The sequence below is a fragment of the Manis javanica genome, chromosome 11 (assembly GCF_040802235.1).
Source record: "Manis javanica isolate MJ-LG chromosome 11, MJ_LKY, whole genome shotgun sequence".
Taxonomy (NCBI): Eukaryota; Metazoa; Chordata; class Mammalia; order Pholidota; family Manidae; genus Manis; species Manis javanica.
Genome location: NC_133166.1, coordinates 35,250,243 through 35,271,994, shown reverse-complemented (window position 1 = coordinate 35,271,994; position 21,752 = coordinate 35,250,243). Strand labels below are relative to the sequence as shown.

The window sequence follows — 21,752 nt, the reverse complement described above, 5'->3', positions numbered from 1 at the left end:
TGTTAAAAAGGTTAAAAAGTAAATATAAAGGGTTCGATCTATTCGTCTCTTTTGTGAAGTTTGTTCCAATGAATGATGCAATCTAGAAAGAGGAAATTTCTGAGTACTTAAAAAAATGCCTGAATTTTCAGGGTTCTTGTAAGGAGGGAAGGAAGGAGAAAGGAAGAGAGGAAGGGAGGGAGGGAGGAAGAAAAATAAATGTAGAAAAAGCCAATATCACCAGTAAATGAGAGGAAATAACTTTCAAATCATGAAATAACTTTGAAAAGTAGACTTTTATGGAGAAAAATGTATCAGTAAGCACACAGACATATTATAGCACTACCAAGATTTCTAAGACCAGTGACATAATAGCAAATTCATTAAGAAAATTATTATAATAAAACAGTCGGATTCAGTAGTAACCAAACTAGGATGTGCCACATGGTTTATGGTAAATTCTCAAGATTCCATCTAATAGCACTATATATATACTTAACACATACTCTCACATTCATTTCTTTCTGTTCAGTTCAATTTATTAATTTAAGTTTCAGGAAGGACACTTTCTAGTCTTTCTTTGGGCTATTATAATATATGTCAGTTTTTAGGGTTGAACTGTTTAAAAATGAATTCTCAGCATTAGACTAAAAATTCGATCCTTTTGAGAAAATAAAAATATACATTAAACAACCCCAATATAAAATTTTAATAAAATAGAAAGGAAATTTGATTCTCAGTATGTATACATGCATATGTGTGAATTTATACATATATGTACTTGCCAATAGCAGAAATATATGGGATGAAAGTGTACTTTACAGAAGTAGAAGCACAGGATATATACGTTTTAAGTGCAAACTCAATAAATTAGTTAAGATTTTATTACTTAGTAATATGGAACCAGGTTACAAATGATGTGGCAATGGCAGCAAAACTGGTAGGAAGGATCTCAGCAGTGTTGTCTAATAAATAACACTTAGTGATTCATTAAATAGTATACTATACAGGATCAAAAATTCCAACACTTCCTCTGATCTTTATTGAAATCTTTCAGGTAAGCTAAATATTCTAGGTAGATAGGTACGAAATTGCCTACTGACATACTTTAAAGGAATTACATCAGAAAATTACTGGTTTCACTGTCTACAAAAGCTGCATGGATCCAAAATTAATTAGTCTCCAAGAATAATGGAAAATATTAGTTTACCACCTTGCTATCTATCATATTGTCTGCTCTTTTTATCTTCAAAAATTTTTCACAACTCAGATACACATCTTTACCCTAAGAAGTTTATGAACATTCTAATATGGTCCATTTTCTTTGAAAGTATTTTAAGGTGCTTTTGCAGGAAACATTTTACTGAAATATTTAGATTTATTATATAAAAGTTAAATAGGTATTCCCATCATTTACTTTAACTCAGAAATTAGATTGTCAGTTGGGCTCTAGAAATGTTGAGTAGTCATAGGTCATTTAAGTCATGTAGTCTAGATGCAGAAGGAAATTAACAGAAAGATGAACACCAATTTTATAGTAAGTAACCAGGTAGCACCTAAGATATGGCTCTATAGATAAGCACATATTTCAATTCTTTATTCAACATATGTGTCCTTGAGATCTTAAACTATTTCCATTGTTACCTTTTATAGAATTAGTTTCATTTGATTTTTGCATTAAGGCAAAAGACACACATCTCCTTTTCCTGGGCTTTAATTAGTCTCAAGACTAATTAAGAAGAGAAAATAAGGCTCATTTCATAAAAGGTTAACATTGTTAGGAAAATATTTTTTCTGACAAATCGTTGCTGTTAATATTACTAAATGTTTAAAACGATTAATCCTGAGCAAGAGTAAAACAGTTTTGACTAAAGAATAAAATTCCTTCATTGTTAAACTTAAATATCTTTAAAATCTGACCGTGGAATATAAGTTAGTAAGACTGAAATTCAGACTTCTATGTCCACAGCAAACCTGAATACTCTGAGCAGAAATAAAACACACATAGTAGGTAAAGCACAACAGTAAAAAGCATGAGAAATTAATGCACCTGGATTTTGTGAAGTCTAAAGGTCACTCGGTGCCACATGGGTAAAGCAGGGAGAACAGCACGGAACAGTGTCTTGCACCGAACAGAGACCCCTCAGAAAGGCGACACTGGGTTCCTTTCTAGATAGGCACAGACTTTTTTTTCCCCCAAACATTCCAAGGCATAAAATACACATTTGGAAAAATAATATGAATCTTATTTTCATGAAAGCAAAAAGTTCTGGCCACATTGGAGAAGAAGTAGATCACTTGAGTTTTTAGTTACAGCTACCCCTCACGACAGATAAAAGCGACTACCAAGCAAATGAAGGCATTATGTAGGGCTCTGCAATATGAGTCAAATGAAGCCAAGCTCTGAGGCTGACTTTCTAGTTCATCTGGTAAAAGTGCATAGGAGTGGGAAACTGCCAGCACAGCAAGGATCCTCTCACAGTATTAAGGCCTGTCTACTAGGGGTGGTCAGTTGAAAGTCATCACAGTGAACACCAGGCAACGATCTCTGACTCTGGGCACAGCCCTCTGGGCCTTCTTCAGGATGCCTCTTCTTTATTCAAACTGTCTCTCCTCCTCTTCATCTGCCTCCTCAATGACCTGAATCTCATCTGCTTGAGGTAAGGAAGAACTTTCCACCTGCAGTTTATTCCCATTAGCTTTACATCTCTCTTCTTCTTCTATGATTTCCTTCCATATCTTGTGGTTTTCGGTGAGATGATGCATTAGCTGACAAAATATCTGCCGTCTGCCTTTACTTCTTTGTGGCACTGCGAAATTTAAAACAAATATATTCTAATCATAGCAGTGATTCAGACATTCACTAACTAAATGCCTGAGTGCCTATTCCAGGCGCATACCTAAGCAGTGGGGTTACAGGGATAAACAAGAAGATAAAAATAACCCCTGCACTACAGAGTTCACATTCTAGTGGAAAGACCCAAGTGAGCAATAAAGAAGCAAAACACAAGTATGTTAGATGGGATTAAGTATTATGGATAAAAGAAAGCAGAGGAGGTGATTAGGGAAGTCAGGGAAGAAGGGGGAGGGTAGTACTGAAATTTTAAATGATAAAATAATAATGCAAAGTTAAGAACCACCCTTTTTAGGATATTTTAATGTATTGATTTAAGCATAATTATCAAAACTTTGGTGAGTATAAATAATATTTAGAAGGCAGTCAATTTTCCCAAGACGATGCTCAGATGGTGATGGCATAAGATTACTCCTCACTGTGCTAATCCTGAATACAATACTCGGAAAGGGCAGTTCTTTGAAGTTATCTGTTCTGATTGATGGCATGCTTGGAAAACAGGTAATTAGCTAGATATAATCTAAATTCTATTTTAAAGAGCAAAAGCCAATTTCATTTATAGTTAAAAAGGCAATAAATGTTTCTTTTTAATTATCCACTTACACTCACTGCCTTATGTAGAAAACAATGTCCCTACATTGTTTGGTTATTCAAATATGCCATAATGCCATTAAGCTTGGTTCTCCTCAGAGAGTCAGGGAATGTTTTCCTCTTCTCCCAACTGTTTTGATCCATTTTCCAGTTCTATATGAAGGGCAGATTAGCAAGCTGGGAAGCGTGGTATGAGGAGGGGTGAGGTAAAGGAGGACTAGCCACTAGGACCCACCCTCCCCACACTTGTTCAGCATTGGTGATGGCCCTATTCTTCATGCACAGATACAGCCCCTGAAACTTGCTAGGACAACACTTCAAGAGGTGCTACTTTAATGAAGAATGCTTACATAGCATGGAGTCCTCAAGAGACTATTTTAGCTGAACATTTAGGTAGCAGTTATTCAAGAATATGTAAGTTAAAAACAAAGATCTAAATCCAAATTAAATGGCATTTGTAGTTAATAACATTAATAAATTATAAGTATCCCTGTGTTCTTACTAGGATTTAGGTTGTCTTCTACTTCTTCATCATCTGTATCTAATTCTTCACCATCTTCTTCATCATAACAACTTTCAGTGTCCTCCTCCTCTTCTGCTTCTATCCACTGACCCGGGAGCAGACCCGCAGCATCATAGGAGTTACACAGGGGACCCACGATGTGGGTGATAAAAGACTCTTGGAGTTTTGCTAGTTGAGGAGAAGAACGATCCATGAATGGACTGATGGGCAAACCAAGATTTGCTTCTTCATCTCCCTGATCATTTTAAGAAAAAAAGTATATTTTTAACTGTTGAAAGAACCACTGAGCTTTGCTGTTAAAATTATCTTTAGTTTTCTAAGCATAGTCAATATCAAAGTAATTTCTACCAAAAAAGCATCAAGATACCTAATTAGTCTATACTTTCAACTCTAAGAATTTCTCTAATATTTACAAAATCCTGAGCAGACTTTATTCTCACACTCCACCAGTCAACCAGTATGGTGGGTATTCAGTTAGCAAGAAAAATATGCATTATTTTAAATTGAAATATTGTTGATATACAATCTTATATTGGTTTCAAATGTACAACAGAGTGGTTCAACAGTTACCCATATTATTAAAACCCTACCCCCTCTAGTGTGATTGCTATCTATCAATGTAGAAAGATGTTGCAGAATCAATGACTATATTCTCCGTGCTATCCCCATGACCCACTTAATATTGTGATGGTGAATTACTCTGCCCCTTCATCCTCCCTCCCCCACTCCAGCCCCTCCCCCTTGGTAACCACTAGTCACTTCTCAGTGTCTGAGTCTACTGCTGTTTTATTCCTTGTTTTGCTGTTTTTATATTCCACAAATATATATATCATTTGATTTTTGCATCAAGGCAAAATATATATCATTTGATTATATATCATTTGTTTTTATAGTCCACAAATATATATCACTTGATTTTTGCATCAAATGAAATCATATGGTATTTGTCTTTCTCTGCCTAGCTTATTTCACTGAGCATAATACCCTTTAGATCCATCAATGTTGTTGCAAATGGCAGGATTTCCTTTCTTTTTATGGCTGAATAATATTCCATTGTGTATATGTACCACATCCTCTTTATCCATTCATCTTTTTATTGTTAGACACTTGGGTTGTTTCCAAAAAATATGCATCTTTTAAAATAAGTATCAGAAAATTTACCAACAACATGCAAAATCCTATAATGTCAAATATAGATTCTCTTTCTCCTAAGGGAAGATAGTATAACAAAAACATTTGGTTGCTGTACTTAAATGTATAGTGTTGAATTTTCAAAATTTTTTCCAACACTGCCTCTCCTCCCACTACCTTTCCCAAGGTCAGAAGCCTTTAATGAATCTGAATCCAAAAACCTGAAATGTAAAACAAATAGAAGTAGAGCTACTGTGGTTGGAGTGAGGATTTTAGGCCCAGAGTCCCGACTGCCTGCCCTGTGCTGCCCTCCCACTACCGTCTCTAGGGTTCTGGAGAGCACAACTTGAGACCAGACAGATGTGGTTTCAAAACCTGCTTTTGCCACCTACTTCATGAATGGTTTTGGGGCAAGCCTTATGCCCAAAGGATGTGTAAAATTTGAGCAATGCTATGTAGTGTTTAGAATGTGCTGAGCATTCCCCAAATGCGGCTATTAACATTTTAGTTCCAGGTGTCTAAACTGGTCAGGGATGAATACTCTCCACAATGTACAACTTCTGCAGGCGAGAGTCATCACAGCCCCGAGGGCACAGCCAGAAACTGTCCCAGTGATCAGATGTTCCATGATTAAAGATCTATAGGGAGAAAACTATTAATGTCAAAAACAAAAACCAGTTGGGTTTATTCACAGGATTCTATTATTTCATCGATTTGGCTTTTTCTTTTAACAAGAGTTTAGTTTTTCTAACCCAATGACACTTACATGACTATAGGGTTATAAAAATAACATAATTATAAAAAGGTTAAAAGTTGGGCAAGGTTAGAATTTATATCCATATCTGAAGAATGTTTAATAGCATATCCAGATTGAGAAGGAAACTTAGTAGTTTTGAGAAAGGTTGATTAGGACTTTCATATAGATTTGTATATTTAGCCTTCATGACAACTCTATGTGGTAGCTGTCAGAGGACATTATTCTCCTTTGCCAAGTGAGTAATGAAACCTATAAGATTTAAGTGAAACTGTCTAAAATATTACATTGTTTTTAGTGACAGACCTGGAATTATAATAACATTTACCGAGCAATTATGTATCAGCTGTTCTAAAAACTTTACCTATACATTAATTAATTTCATCTTCACAGCATCTTACGAGGTAGTTACTATCAATACTCCTATTTGATCAATGAGGAAACTGAGGCAGAGAGGTTAAGTAACTTACCCAAGGTCACATTGCTGGTAAGGAAGAGAAGTCAGGATTCAACCTCAGGCTGGGCTTCCAAGTTTGTTTAATAAGAATTCTATATACTTTAAAAACCATTATAAACTAGGTCTAAATGAACTTTTTAAATGTTTTTGCTGAATTAGTGAGTTTTCTAAAATTGGCATATACTACTGTTTTTATTGTCTCTTTTGTACAGATAATATAAACATGCCATTTTCCTTAGCAAAAAATTCTTTTGTGAACATGCTTTGAAGCTTGATGCAGCCTTAATTATCTTTAAGAATGAGGATGGGAATATGTAAACTGTATGTTATAATCTATAAATTAGATAAACATTTATAACCATTTATTACTCAAGATTACATGTAATTTAGTTCAAATGTTATTAGAACAGTAGAATATTAGTAGTTTTGGAATACTTATCTATTTCTATGATTACACAGTATAGTATTTTGTAACTTATAAACAGAATATACATTATTGTATTGGGATACATAATTGACGAAAGACATTGTACATCTATTGATCAGTCAATACAATCTGGTTGGATGAGGTATAACAGGTAAGTGTGCATGGTCTATAGCTCAACTTCATCACTCCTACTAGAGCAGCAACTTACAGTAAGAATGCCTTATCACAAAGGCCTCACTTGGTAGTCATCTTGATCTTTCTTGATTATTAGGACCAGCAAAGACTCTCAAGGAATGCAATTCCAAAGTCAAGGAGATTATTTGATATTTTGGAGATAAGGAAATGTTAGGCTTGTGGGGAAATCGTTATACATATACACTGTAGGGAGCCTCAGTATTGGACAAAAACTGGTAAAGATTCTGCAAAGTGGTAGGATTATTTTAAAGACAAGATTTTTAAATATATGAGAAAAAGAAGATTTATTATCTCTGAACCCTTTAAAAGCACTATCTACCTACTTTGTGCCCACTTCTAGCTCTCTAGTTTCTCATCCTTTTCCAGGACTTTTACCTAGTTGATGTTTCTAAGTCAGTCTTTCTATAGCAGAGTTGCAAATGTGTTGGCATTCTTTAGATATAATCTAAGTACGCCCTGAGTAAACTAAAAATAACTTCATTTGGAAATAAATTATCCTAGGTTATAGGCTCTCAGGATTGAAAGGGACCTTGGAATTAAATGCAGTCTACCTTTACTTCCAGATTCCAGAATACATTCAACCCACTTAGACAGGCAAATCAACTTTTTTTGTCTTTGCTGGTAAAATTTGAAACACCAAAAAAGAGCTGAGAAAAACACTAAGACCAGAGCAAATGCAAAAATTTCTAACCAGTTTTGGTAAAAGCAATTCAGATTTCAAACATTTAATGTAGCTATTCAAACCCCAAAGACTAATGTTCTGGATGGCAGCTCTTAAAAAATCCCACCCACCTCGTGTTTCAGTTTACCTGCTCATAAAATTCATTGACAATGCCTTCTGTCCATTTCAAATGTAAGTCCCGGACTTTGGCTGGGCCGTTTATATCTGCCAGCTTGATGCACACCTGGCACACTAGGAGGCGGTCGTTTTCATTACTCCACTCTATGCCATTACTGTTCACATCATTGGCCTATTTTGGAAAAACAATTATTTTAGGTTCTCTGAATCTGAACACAGGAATTCTGTTGCTTTTTATCTAATCATTTTAAAACCATTTCCTGTCCAAATGACAGGAAGTTAATTTCAATAATGCTTCTTTTAATCAGTTTGTGCCATAACCTGGACCTTTATGGGTCAAATTTCCCTTTGAAGTGTCATCATAATTTTGTTTCTATGGAAGCAGCGTGCTATGAAAACAACCCATGGGTTTCAATATTTGTGATTACAACAGAGAATTGTAATTTGTGTGTGGATAGTAACATCTAAGTATATAATATATATTAATTATATGTATATGTAAGGCATGAAAATATCATAAGCATTATAACTATTTCTACCTCAGAGAACACTTACTGATTTAAGAAGTTGGTTCTAGCTGTGAAAGGCAAATATGGTATCATTGAAAGAACATAAATCTTAGAAGCTGATCCCCGTGGTTTTAAATACTAAGAAAACTTACTAATTCATATGTCACACTGAAAAAAATTACTTAATCTCCTTGAGTCTAACTTTCTTCATCTATAAAGTAGGAAAATACTTAGCCATATTGCCATGAGAATAAATGCAAAATGTTTAGTTCATAGTAAATACTAAATCTTAATATTGCTATTTAAATAAATGGTAATTATCACTGTTAATTAGACAAGTTACTATGTCTTTCAAGAACCCAAATTTCCTCTTGTTAAAATTAAGTGAATGGGCCAGATCAGCAGCTTTTGAACTTCACTGTGATGGTAGTTTTTTGGGCACCAAACCTTTTTGTTGAAGGAGAATTTATTTAGACCACCACTACAGAAAATGCTTAAAAGGAGAGCTCTTCTTATTGAAACTGTGTATGTCTGAAACGCCACTCACGTGGCAGTTTCCTGAGAGATTACAGAATAGAAGTCTCTGAGGACACAGATTCAAAAATAGTTAGATAATCTGTCACCTGTAAAAACTTCTATACTCTGACTTAAGCATGTTAATGTATTTTTATTATATAAAAGAAGTTAGCAGAGCTTTTATAAGTATGTAAAAAAAAAGTTAGTAGAGCTATACAGCTGTGAAATAATATTAAAGGCATACTGATTTCTTGCTGATTTTTCTAAGTATTTTTTTATTAATATCACAACAGCCACATGTAGGGTCTCCCCCTTCCAGGGGGGTTAAATCTAATAGTTCTTTGTTATCAGTTCTCTTCCCTGAAGGTACACCTTCCTTTAGGTTCACAAATGTCATCAAGAAAACAGCTTCCTACCAACAAAAAAAGGGGCTGTCCTTCCCTCAGGAACCTAAAGCAGTGGTTCTCAACTTTTTTTCACCCCAAATGTCTGAAGGGAGAAAACATTCAGATTAGTACCACTTTTACACGAAGGCAGTGATGATATATTGCCTAGTGCATGTGAGTTCTCTGAGGGAGTGACCTCTACCTGTTCTTTCCTTATCCTTTGCTAGCACAACTACCCCTAGTGGGCAATCTCAATAGAGTTCTCAGGGAGTGCCTTTTTCTCAAGGGAAAGAGTACAGAGTAGAGCACTTCTCTTCTCCCACATCAGCCAGTTAAACTATAATACCAAGAAAGCATAACAGGTGCAATGAAGTAGGCATAACTAGCTTCTTAGAAATATATCTTTAATTTCATACAGTGCTTTACTTGGCAATGTGCACAACTCTCTCAAATTTTCCCCTAAAAACTTTTGATACAACTAATTGGTTTGTCACTGTATAAAAGTTGTAATTAAAAACATTTTTTTCAAATATGCACATACTGTGATATATCAGATATTTATTATGATTTCATAAGTACTATTCTAGCTTAATATTGAAAAACACTTTTATCAGTAACACTGACAATGATTTCCATTTTTTAAACCAGGGGTTAATTTGCATAACAAACCTTGGCATTGAATTCAGCAAGGAAATCAAAATGCTTTTTAAGATCTGTAGCAAGTATTGCTTCAATGACTAAAAAACGAAAGCGCTTGAATTCCACATGATCAAGATTAAGAAGGAAGTTGTATTCTTGGCGAGAAAGATACAGATTCCAAGCTGATGCGGCGTGATGATTTTCCAGAACAGATCTGTCGTTGTACAAAACTGCCTAAAGAAGAACAAGAAAAATGAGACAGGCATCTTTAAATAATAAACTTTAATAAACAGAGTTAGGATCAGGTTGGAAGGACACAAACAATGAGTAACTACTATGTGCCAGACATTTTGATACCTGTGAAAAAGGGTTGTGATAATTTTATAAATAAGTAGACTGAAGTACAAAGAAGACAGACACACCTTTCCAGCACATACAGCTAGTAAATGAAAGGGCAACTTGTCTCCAAAGTTCATCTTTGCTGATACCATTCTGCTTCCCAAGAGATGTAAAGATGGTATCTGAGGTCTACTTCATTACATCAGTAAGCCTTCTCGGATAAAGCTTCTGTTAATAAAGCCGTTGGGGATGTCGAGCAGGTTTAGGGATTCTCCTCTTTAGCTACATGGATCAATGATGGTGGTGACTGAAGAAGAGGAAGGAGGGGTCCTGTCCAGGGTAAGTCAGACACACAGCCTCTGAATGCATCCTACACACACACCATCTCTGCCCATTGCTCCCACAGTGCCTGGGAGTAAGAAGTGTGAAACAGGTAACAGCACAAATCCTCCGGCTCAAATGGGGTGGAACTATTCACCTCTTCTCCATCTCACTCCAGTGGAAGTCCCTTAGTACTCTAGGACTTTGGAATACAGATTTTAAAAGCCACCAGATTACAGAATTTGTAAAGCCTCTTCTACCTCTAAGAAAAAAATAAAAACCCATCCCTGTTTTCAGAGTTTCCTGTCTCATGGGAAAGAAGGACAGATGAAAATGGAATGCAGTCTCAATTAAGGCACATATTCTGAGAGTTTAATAGTTTCATGTATTTATGAAACACACACACACACAGGACTATTGTCCAGCCCTGAGAAAGAAGGGAAATCTTGCCATTTGTATGACATGGATGGACCCTGAGAGCATTATGCTAAGTGAGGTAAGTTAGAGAAAGATAAATACCATATGATATTATGTGGACTCTAAAAAAGCTGACTTCATAGAAACCAAATAGAATGGTGGTTACAGGGGCTCAGGGGGGAGGGAGAATTCAGGAGATGTTGGTCAAAAGGTAGAAGCTTCCAGTTACAGGATGAATAAGTTCTGGAGATCTAATGCCCAACACTGTGATTGTAGTTAACAATACTGTGTTGTTACTTGGAAGTTGATAAGAGACTAGATCTTAAGGGTACTCACCACACAAAAAATAATTATGTGATAAGATGGAGGTTTAAGCTCTCACTATGGTGGTGGTAATCATTATAATATCTGTGTATCAAATCAACATGTTATACACTTTAAACTTACACAATGTTATATGTCAATTATATCTCACTGAAAAATAAAGGTATTTAATAGTAACATGATAACTTCTAAACATAAATTACAAAGAGAAAAAATAAGCTTCAAAGACTCCCTAAGGGGTCAATTTACATTTAATACTAATTTAACTAATTCATGCTCAACTTCAGTGAAGACTGATTAGACTATCAGAAGAGCTTTGTCTGTTTAGGAAAAAGTAACCAAACTCCTATACACAATGTATAGTGAGTGCCCTGTAGAGCTAGCTGACTTGATAAACTCTCAGCTAGTGAGATCAGCAAAAGAAATAAGCACAGAATTCCTTCACCATCCAAATTACCCATTGAAATTACCAAAGAAATATAAAATATGGGCAAAAAATTTGAATCAATATCTAGATATTATGATTACAATCTAGATATAAGTTTTCATATTGTAAACTTCAAAGACATAATGGAAGTGGGAATGGATAGAAGAAAGACCAATTAAGTCATCGCATAAGAAAGAAGAACTCACCTGGAGAATTAAGTGGAAGGAGTTCCTGCTGGACCCCAATAAACACACTACCTCATAGCTGAGTGGAGGCAAGAAACAATCAGGGAGCAATAAGTAGGAGCTAAATGTCAATTCTACTTTGGGAAGAATACTGGATGGTGGCACACAGGGCAATAAGCCAAGCTTAAACTTAAGAAAAGCATTCCAGTTAAACATTATGAAGCCTCAGCAGGCTTTTACTGAGGGCTTTGTGACAACTAGAGAAGGAAGAAAGTGCCCCAGCTAACTCAGAGCTGCCGTAACTAAGATGCTTCGACTTGGTACCAAAGCATCTTGCTATCTGCCTTCTCTAGCTATAGAGTCCCTTCCTTTTCTCTGCAGACAAAATACATCTCTAATTTGACAAAGCAAATTAGTTGCTCATAAACTGTACTTTTTATCCTCTTTTTGACTTGAAAAGATTTGAAAAGGGGTTTAATACAAACTCTGATAGAATTAATCTTAACAAATAATAAACACCTTTCAATAAATATGAGCAAAAAAAGAAAACCATCAGCCACATGAAAGCCTTAGATCAAACAAAGGAAGAGTGTGACAAATCTGAACAAATGTTCCCTTTTGAAAAAAAAAATGGGAGGAAACATTAAATATCTCCAGGTTATAGTCATAAGATTAAAGGTCTTTTGAAAAGTAAAAAGTTTTGGATCAAGAAAGACTGTTTTCATTTAAAAAAAAAAATCCAATAAAGGCAGTAAACAAATCAGGTGCTGCAGAAAACTCAGGTGCTAGTTAAAAAAGAAAGAAAGATAAAACAACAAATTTGACTGGATCTATACTGTCGGAACTCAACCAAGAATTAGGAGAAGTGCAAGTTGCAGCGCTCCAAAATCTTGCGACTATAGACTATCTACTGTTAAAAGAACATATGGGATGTGAACAGTTCCCAGGAATGTGTTGTTTTAATTTGTCTGATTTTTCTCAAACTATTCAAATTCAGTTAGACAATATCCATCATATCATTGATAAGTTTTCACAAATGCCTAGGGTGCCTAACTGGTTTTCTTGGTTTCACTGGAGATGGCTAGTAATTGTAGGTCTGCTTTGGTTATGTAGCTGTATTCCTATTATGTTAATGTGTGCACACAATTTAATTAGTAGTTTAAAACCTATATATGCTTATGTTACACTACAAGAAGATATGTCAAAGAAATAATCAATCTTCCCATGTTTTCTTCCGTCTGCTACTTCTATAGCTTTTCTTCTTCCTTCCTAATTACAACCCTTAAGTAGAATTCGTGCCTCATATTGAAAATTACTGAGTATCATAATTCTTCCAAGTGGTAAAGATACCTCAAGACAAATGCTGGGCATAGAAGCCACAGGGCATAAATCTGCAAAGAAGTAAAAAGCTAACCTTTTCAAACAATATTGCTTCTCTCTCACTTACCAACTTTACATTTCCCTGTATGGCCCCGGAAGATGACTGGTTAGCCAGAGACGGGTAAGATTCCTCAAGGGAGGAACAACCTAAGACAGGCACAGTCGCAGGGGGACCATCAGGTGAGAAATTGGGGATCAACAATGGTGAGGCTTAGAACCTTATCCCCCCTGTTTTGAGAGAAATCTTCTGCATCTGTGGATGTTTTGTTGCCCTTGTCTAGCTTGGATTAATACTTAGTCTATAGGCACACACCTGATCATCTACATTTGCCCTCTTACAGCACTAAACTATGTTTTCTACCTTTATCTTGCATCTACCTACCACTTCAGCATTTTATTAAAAATAATAATAATAATAATAATAATAATAATAATAAGGGAGAAATGTGGGATTCACATATAAATCAAGTATAAAAATCAAACGAATAATCACAATTGATCTGATTGTTTATAGTTCATGATGCGTGATCAAAACTGAAAGTTTCTGTGATGACTGCCCTTGCACTGTTCACCATGTAAGAACTTATTCACTATGTAAGAACTTGTTCACCATGTAAAAACTTGTTCGTTATGCTTCAGAAGATTGGAGACTGTTGAGAATTAGGCTTGGGGTTGATTAATGGTTGTGCATTGAGTCCCCTATACAGAAGTTTATTGTTGTTAACAACCATATGATCAATAAATATGAGAGATGCCCTCTCAGAAAAAAAAAAAATGAAACTATATTTAAGAACAGAAATGAGATAATTTCCTACTCATAACTTTGCAAACTGCTTTTTTATAATAAATACCATATTAAATGGGCCAAAAGAAAAGAAAGAAAGAAAAAGATACTTCTAAAGAAACAGTCTTAATGAACAGCTGTCATTTTGGGAGTCCTTTACCCTGAAGTTCTAGGTTGGTTCTAAACTTTCTGGCCATCCCATATTTTCCAAGACATTTTGTCTTTACCTTTCTCATATAGGATGGATGGGATATGATTTTTTTAAATCTTTATATATCTGAGATTCTCTTTATTTTGTTCCTAACACTCAACTGTAGCTTAGCTTGATAGAGAAATCTAACATGAAAACAGTATCTCTATGCCAGCACTCACGCACTTGTTAAATGGATAAATGAGCAAATTCCCTTAGAATTTGAAAACTTTATCCCAGTATCACTTAGCATTCATTGTTGCTAAAATACGATGCCAGTTGGATTTTTGTTCTTTTATAAGTATGTTGTTTTCATCGTCTCAGGAATTCTTTTTTTTTTTTTTTAAATCCCTGTTCTGAAAGTTTACCATGGCCATATGTAGGTTTTTGGTGTTTTTCTCCCATTCAATTGCTCTTGGGGAACCCCTTAAATATGAAGACTCCTCTTTCTGGAACTCTAATGGTCAGTTATGGACTGGTCTCGATGCCCTGTTTTCTCCTTGCCTACACTTTCCATCTCAATACTTTTAGTCTGAATTCTAGGAGATATTACCTGGACTGTTACTTCAATGCTTATGTTGAATTTTCTAAAATTTCTATAGTAATATTTTTAGTTTCTGAGAGCTCTAACCTGTTCTGATATTTCCTTTCCCATGGTTTCCTATTCTTATGGAAGCAGTATTTTTCAATTCTGACAATGCTTTATTTTTTTATCCCCTAGATTATCTACTTCCCCTGCAGTCAGTTACTCTGTTCATCTTAGTCTTTTCTTTCTAGACTACTGATTAGCGTCACATCTGGAGATCCCTGGTTATCAATTGATTTAAAAAAAAACACATTTCTGCATTCTGCTCTTGTGTATTTCTTATTGCTAAGTCTCTTCTTCAGTTGGGAAGGATGAGTAGGAACTCTTTGAATGTGGACAGGGTTTTGTTACCTAGCAGGTTTGCTTTAGAATCACCAAACAGGTGACAGCTGTTAAATTTATAGAATGATAAGGATTTACTCTGGAGTACTAATGCCCAGACTAGTAACACTTATTCTCTCCTGGCAGTTTCCTTCAATATTTAAGAGATGACTTTTCTGCCTAGAGGTAAATTCAGGATTGCAGTAGCTTTTCTTAAGGGTGCGCGGTGTATACGTTTGGGAGATGTATGGTGTGCAGAGCAGGCAGGGGCAAACGTCACCAGGAGTCTCTCTAGGGTCCACTTAGGCTGTAGCCCCTTCTTTTACACTTTTGTCTTTCCATATTCAGCCATCCATTTTTCATTTTCCAGAAAGAATATTAAATTCTTTGATCTACTGGTGATAATACCCTCCCACCTGTTCTTCCGCTGTAATGAGTTTCATCGCCAACTATCATTATAATCAGGAGGAAAGAGAGACAAATACATGTGCTTAGGTAGCATTCTGATCTATACTTTGGGGAACAAACATCTGCAATTGTCTCAGACTTAAAAATCTCAAAGTATTGTTTCCTTTTATCCCAAAACTCATCAGAATATTCTATAAACTCTGATATCTCAAGCAATAATCTCCACCTTTCAGCCAACTTTCCATTTGGAAATAGCTCAAAAACCTTTTAATACTGACATCCCTCCAGAGTAAGCCTGACTAAATATTTCACCTTCTTTCATGGCAAAGATTTAAAATAATCCTCCTGTATCTTCCCAGCATGTTTTCCCTGCCATGAGAATGAAGAAAAATGTCTAATCCAGTTGGTGGTATTATACACCACTGTCACTTTTTATGAAACACTGGAGCACTAATATTGTTCACTAATTATGGCCTGATTAGACCCACTGAACCTCCCAAGATGAGAGAACCCACTTTACTACCTAATAAACATGTTGACCTCAGCTTTCACAGAGAGTCCTTATCTCACAGGTGCTAGCTGACAGAAGCCTCAAGGGTTTCATGACTTTGTAAGAACGGAGTATTTCACATAAGCTAGCAGTCAAATCAGGCATCCTTCAACATTCAACAAATATTTACTGAATGCCTTTTGTGTCTGTCTAGGTGTTATTCTAGATATTAGGGATTAAGAGATAAAAATCCCTGTGCTCATGGAAACTTATATTCCCCTGAGAAGAGAAGTGAAAAAACAAAATACACAGCATGCTAATGATGGTTGCTATGGAGGAAATAAAGTAGGGAAGGAGCATGAGTGCCAGGAAGGAGTTTCAAAATTTTAGATGGAAGGAGGTGACTAAGGGAGCTATACAGATACCTGGGGAAGAGCACTGTACACAGAGAGGACGGAAAGTGCAAAGGCTCTTAGAAAGGGAGAGTGCCTAGGATACAGAAGCAAGTAGCGTGGAGGTTAGACCTCAGTGAATCAAAAGGAAGAATGAACGGGAGCAAAACACGGAGTGCCTTCTGGGCCACTGGAATGACTTTTACTAGGAGTGGGATGAATCCACTGAAAGGCTTGAGACAAAGTGATGTAACACATTTAAATAGTGTCACTATGGCTGCTATGTGTTAGAAAGATACTGAAGGGGAGCAGTAAATAGGAAAGGAGACTAAGTAAAAGGCTATACTTTTTCAATAGCTGAACTCTCTAATCAATTTTTGTTCCATTTCAGCATTTCCCATTGATTGCTTCATCTACTGGCAGTCCTTAACAATAAGAAGTTAGACATAAATGATGCCCAAATTTCATGTTTGTATTCTGATTAGGACAACAGTTTTGAGTATAACTTGTATAAGTTATTTTCATGCTTCATTGTTCTAACTTACCTGCATGTGAGAGAGGTAACACTAGAATTCATTCACTTGTGTTAAAGAGAAAAACAGAGGCCCAATATGGTGTCATGTCCGCTATGCCATGTCACCAAACCAAGGCTTAATATCTAAGCTAATGGCAATTTCAACCTACCCCCAGAAATCTAATGCATCAGGAATTTTCTGGTCAGCATCAATAAGATAATGTCACATATGCCCTCTTCACCACAAAGGAAGGTGAGGTGATCCATCTAATGAGACCTGTATCCTTGCCTCCCTCACACACAGACAGCATTGGAATGTGTGGAGCATGATCTTCTAGGACATTAACTAGATGCATCCATGCCACACTGCTTAATGTATTGATAAATGTAAGCTCTTTTCAGCACATATTCCCTGCTGTAGGAAAAGTAAGATGTCTCTAAATGAAGGAGCTTTAGAGCAATTTACCAAAAGTCTTGCCAGGTTATTTGCTGGCCATAATTCTCAGTAAGACTATGAATAAACTCTGTCTTTCATAAACATAACAGCTGTGTTGACTTCAGTGGACATTTCTAATATCCTTGAAGGAGAAGTTAATAAATAAGTCTGACTCACCTAGACTCAAAACTACTGAAAGAAAGAACAAAAACAGAGTGGAATAGAATATTAAATAATTTCTGTCTACATGATTATCTGACTCGGGAGCTTCTCAAATACATGAAATAGCAAAAAAACTTTCCATATGTTATCTCTTTACCCTTAATCACATCAGGTACATATTTTAAGGTGCAGAACGAGAAGGGTGACTTGCCTAAGGCCATACAACTAATAAGTAGGTCACTAGAAGTCAAACTCAGATCTCTTGATCCCAAGACCAGTGTTTTTCCATTGTGCCACTATTGTCCTGGTCTATAATTCACCATAGGACTAGGATTTTCAAATATACCATGTTAGGCTAGAATGAATGAGCATCTGATTCTTGCAGAATAGTACTGCAAATGAGGAATACGTGCTCCTTCGTGGGTAATTTCTCATAAAGCAATTCTTAGAAAGTAGACAAATACTAATATCTAGATTGAAATTCACTAAAAAGTTACCTCTAGAAATCATGAGATATAATAAAGTCTCATTGTAGGAAATTTTTTAACCTCCCCTCTCTCTCTGAATCCCAGTCTTTTTTCTGGTTAGAGCATCTATCTCCTATATTTTAAATAGAGTGCGTGAAAGAGAAGTGAGAAAAGAAACACAGTGAATGGCTACAGAAGATGAAAGAATCAGAACTGATGTTTAAACAGAGCAATGAAATGAAGGAGGTGAATTCAGCAAACAATCACTGACTACCCACTCTTTTGCAAAGCATTAAGTTAGAAATACAAAGATGACACTTCAGCTATCACCAGCCTAAAGAAGCACCCACAACCACACTAAAGTCCACTTAAAACCCAGTATTTAGTTCCAAGTGTTAATGTTTAAGGCTATAACAATTATAGTATCCGTTTGTTGGGAACTTCTACCTCTTATGCAAATTGTGACCCTAAAGGAATCTTGCACCTTACCAACTGTACTAGACACAAAAATAATGTGGTACTAGAACTTTTACAGACACTAACATTTTCAGAGATAAGAGATTTAGAGTCTGGTCATCAAGGCATGCCTTAGGGGAGAAAGGACAACAACAAAAATAATAATAGCTCTCCATCATGACAGCTTTCACCCACAAAGGAACTTGCCAGAAAAAGAGTACTTTTTACAACTAGTCAGTTTTAACAACTTGATCAAAAGCAAAATTACTGACAGCAAGGATTCCAGAATTTTATAAGACCATGAATTATTCTTTCATGAACATTTTATTTTATAGTTAGGATGATCTTTTCCTAATTCCTTAGCACATATGTCAACGCTGTGTGTTAATATCCAATTAATCAGAATGTAGATGAAATGGCCATACGTTTCAAAAGAAGAGTGGTTTACAAAAGCATATACAGTGTAGTTGTAAAATTTCAGAATCACTCTTTAAACATTCTGAAAAATTATATCCTACCTGAGGAGCATTTGTAGCCACTAGAAATGCATTTGTTCGTCCAGGGTGATCATAATCATGCATGGCAGCTGCCACATATAGAGCCATCAACTCCAGTGCAGGGATGTTTGAAGACAGGCAACCATAGCTCTCATCTGGAATAGAGCAGCTCCTTGAAGAAATGTAAGCAATTCTCCCAGGGTTAATTCTACCATCACAATCTGAGGAACAAGCAAAATAAACCAGCATTACACATAATTTCCTCACAATGAGGCTAAGGAGAAGATTTCCATTAGGTAATATGATTATTTATTTTATCTGTTGACTTACCTAAGAAATAGACTCTGCTTATAAACATGGACTTAAAACAGGTATTTCCAACATACATGCTGATAGGAACAGTGTTAAACATGACCCTGAAGTCATCTACTTTACAGAACATGACAGGATTCTCATGATGCTCTCTTACCCAGGCTACAAATTTTTTAAAGCCTTTGTTGTTTCTAAACATTTGTTATTTAAGGGCTAGAAATAATGGCTAGGATATAGGAAGTAACAGGAAAAAGCAATCTAGAAAATAACATTTCATGAGAACAGTATAGAGATCTAGGAATTTAGTATACTAACAAACTAAGCTTTTCAACATAGATTACTTTCAAATCTTATCCAGAAAGATTACATTTCCTTAGTAGCCCCGACTAAAACTCCATTTTCCCTTCTTTTTCCTTTCATGAAACTTCATAAAATAATGGAAAGAGTAACTGTAAAAAATGGGAAGGCATGGGTAACTCAGTTAACATAACTCTCTTTTTATCCTCCAGTTAGAAACAGTATTATCACTGCCCACACTGTGCTTTTGGTATTGTAGGAGTTCAGAATGTATGGCCCCCAGATCTGTCATTTTGGCAAGTGGATTCTTTGCAGCTGAAAACAATCAAGGCCCAAAGGACTGAGTAAGAAATTCTGACCTTCCTAACTGCCTAGAAGAATACGTAGAGGACCTGCGCCAGGAAAGGAGCTATCACCTTAGATAACTGCATTATAATAGGGACGGTAAACAGGAAGAAAGAAAGCCAAGTCTGTCTGTTAAAATTCTTCTCTAGGTCCTATAGTTTCTGTACAGCCCGACAAACATTTGTTTGTCAAATATTTACTCCTTTTCATCTTCCTGCAAATTGCTTTCCTTCCCTTTGAAGTCTGACTATCCTACCCACTTCTCCTTAGTTCAGGATAACATACACACCCCATTTGGCTGTCTTTGGAATCTCTCCTGTTTATATGAATTCCTAATTAAATTTTATTTTCTCCTATTAATTGGTCTCATGTCAACTCAATTCTTAGACCAGTCAGAAGAACTTTGAAGGATAGAAGAAAAACTTTCCTCCCCAACAATATCTTACCTACTGATTTCTCCCTTTTCTGTATTCTGGGGGCTTCTATTTAGATGGCACTATTATTTTTGCTAAAGGGATCTTAAGAAATTGTAAGAAGGAAAAAGGAAACTATAGTTAGAATAGAGAACAAATAAAACCATGAAGATAACACACCAAAAATTTCACTGGTCGCGTTCATACTGGAACTTGGGTATAAATGCCCTGGCTTGTCAAAGTCCAAAATGATCTTTATCATAATTCCGTTCACTCAATATTTGCCATCACAATTTTTTAACAATGACTTTAGTGAAAATTATAAAGATATGTCATCTTCATGCTGTTTATATTTTGCACGTAAGTTTTAAAATGACCCACTCTAGGACTATTTTAAAAAGAATTATAAAAAATCAGTTAAATATACAGATAAAAACATATTTAAATATTCAAATGTCTAATAAGAAGACTTTAGTTATCCATATCAGAGCCAGTAATTTTAATTTTTCCTATGTAGTACGCATTTTGGATTTTCCCTAAAATTTCAAAAACACATATAAAATATGAAAAAAATGCCAAAAGACATTCTTTTATGCAATAATTATTTAGAATTGACATATTAGGATCTTAATACATTATATATGTTTAACATGAAATTAATAGGAGAAAGAAAACAGCTGGCCAGAATGATTAAACATAACTCCTGTAGATCCCATTTACTTTCCTTCTTTCTGAAAATGGTGATTCTTTGAATTGGCTGATTAATTTAAAAGGAGGTCTCAGTAAAAGGCATCCAGAATGGAAAGGTAGAGTGTAGTATAAACCCTGACAGTTGCTTTATTTCCTTGTTGTAATGCAAGTGCCTGACTCAAGTTTTGACTGTGCAGGCACCCCCTTCAAAGATGGTACCTCCAATAAACACACTGCCAGCTGCAGCACTAAAGAGCCAGGCTATGTCCCCTCATGGAGGCTCTTTTGTTTTTACAGATCTTGGTTGATTTCAATAACTGACCATTTGTGCCATCTGTTCTTTCTCTTGTGTTTTAAATTCACCAATGAAAAATGAGAGGAAACCCTAAGTCCTCTCCCTCCACCCCATTAAAAGCAAAAACTTTGGCTCATGTGCTCTCTCTTTCTTTATCTACTCAAGACCTTGCTGTTATGACCCTAGGTGTGCTGTGAAATTTCCAGGTCCTATAAATAATACACCTTTTTCAAACTTCTTGACAGTTATTGCTCAAGGGCAATACTAATAAGAACCACATGCTGGTCTAGGCACAACACTGGTTATTGATAGCCTGAGACTGACACACAACAAAGAAGTAAAACTCTATTTATAGATGACATCACCTTGTATATAGAAAAATCCTAAAAAAAAAATCTCTAAAAAATTATTAGAACTAATAATGAGATCATCATTTGCAGACTACAAGATCAATATGTAAAAAATCAATTGTTCTACAGACTAGCAATGAATAATAAAATAAAGGAACCCAGGAAACAAATCCATTTACACACTTAAAAGAATG

At 35.6% G+C, this 21,752-nt stretch overlaps 1 protein-coding gene across 2 annotated transcripts in view; it reads right to left on the bottom strand.

The window, feature by feature from the left end:
• Window positions 1–256: 256 nt before the first annotated feature.
• The window catches only part of PDE3B (phosphodiesterase 3B), a 177,303-nt gene continuing 155,807 nt past the window's right edge, over window positions 257–21,752 (bottom strand). Inside the window, exons 12-16 of one of the 2 annotated variants that reach the window (XM_037026925.2) lie at window positions 18,878–19,077; window positions 9,791–9,994; window positions 7,721–7,882; window positions 3,927–4,182; window positions 257–2,789 (exon numbers count right to left, since the gene is read on the bottom strand). In XM_037026925.2, coding sequence (XP_036882820.2) covers window positions 2,575–2,789; window positions 3,927–4,182; window positions 7,721–7,882; window positions 9,791–9,994; window positions 18,878–19,077 — 1,037 coding nt within the window. In that variant the 3' untranslated portion in view covers window positions 257–2,574. The remainder of the gene's footprint in view (window positions 2,790–3,926; window positions 4,183–7,720; window positions 7,883–9,790; window positions 9,995–18,877; window positions 19,078–21,752) is intronic. The other variant, XR_012122619.1, reaches the window with a different exon arrangement.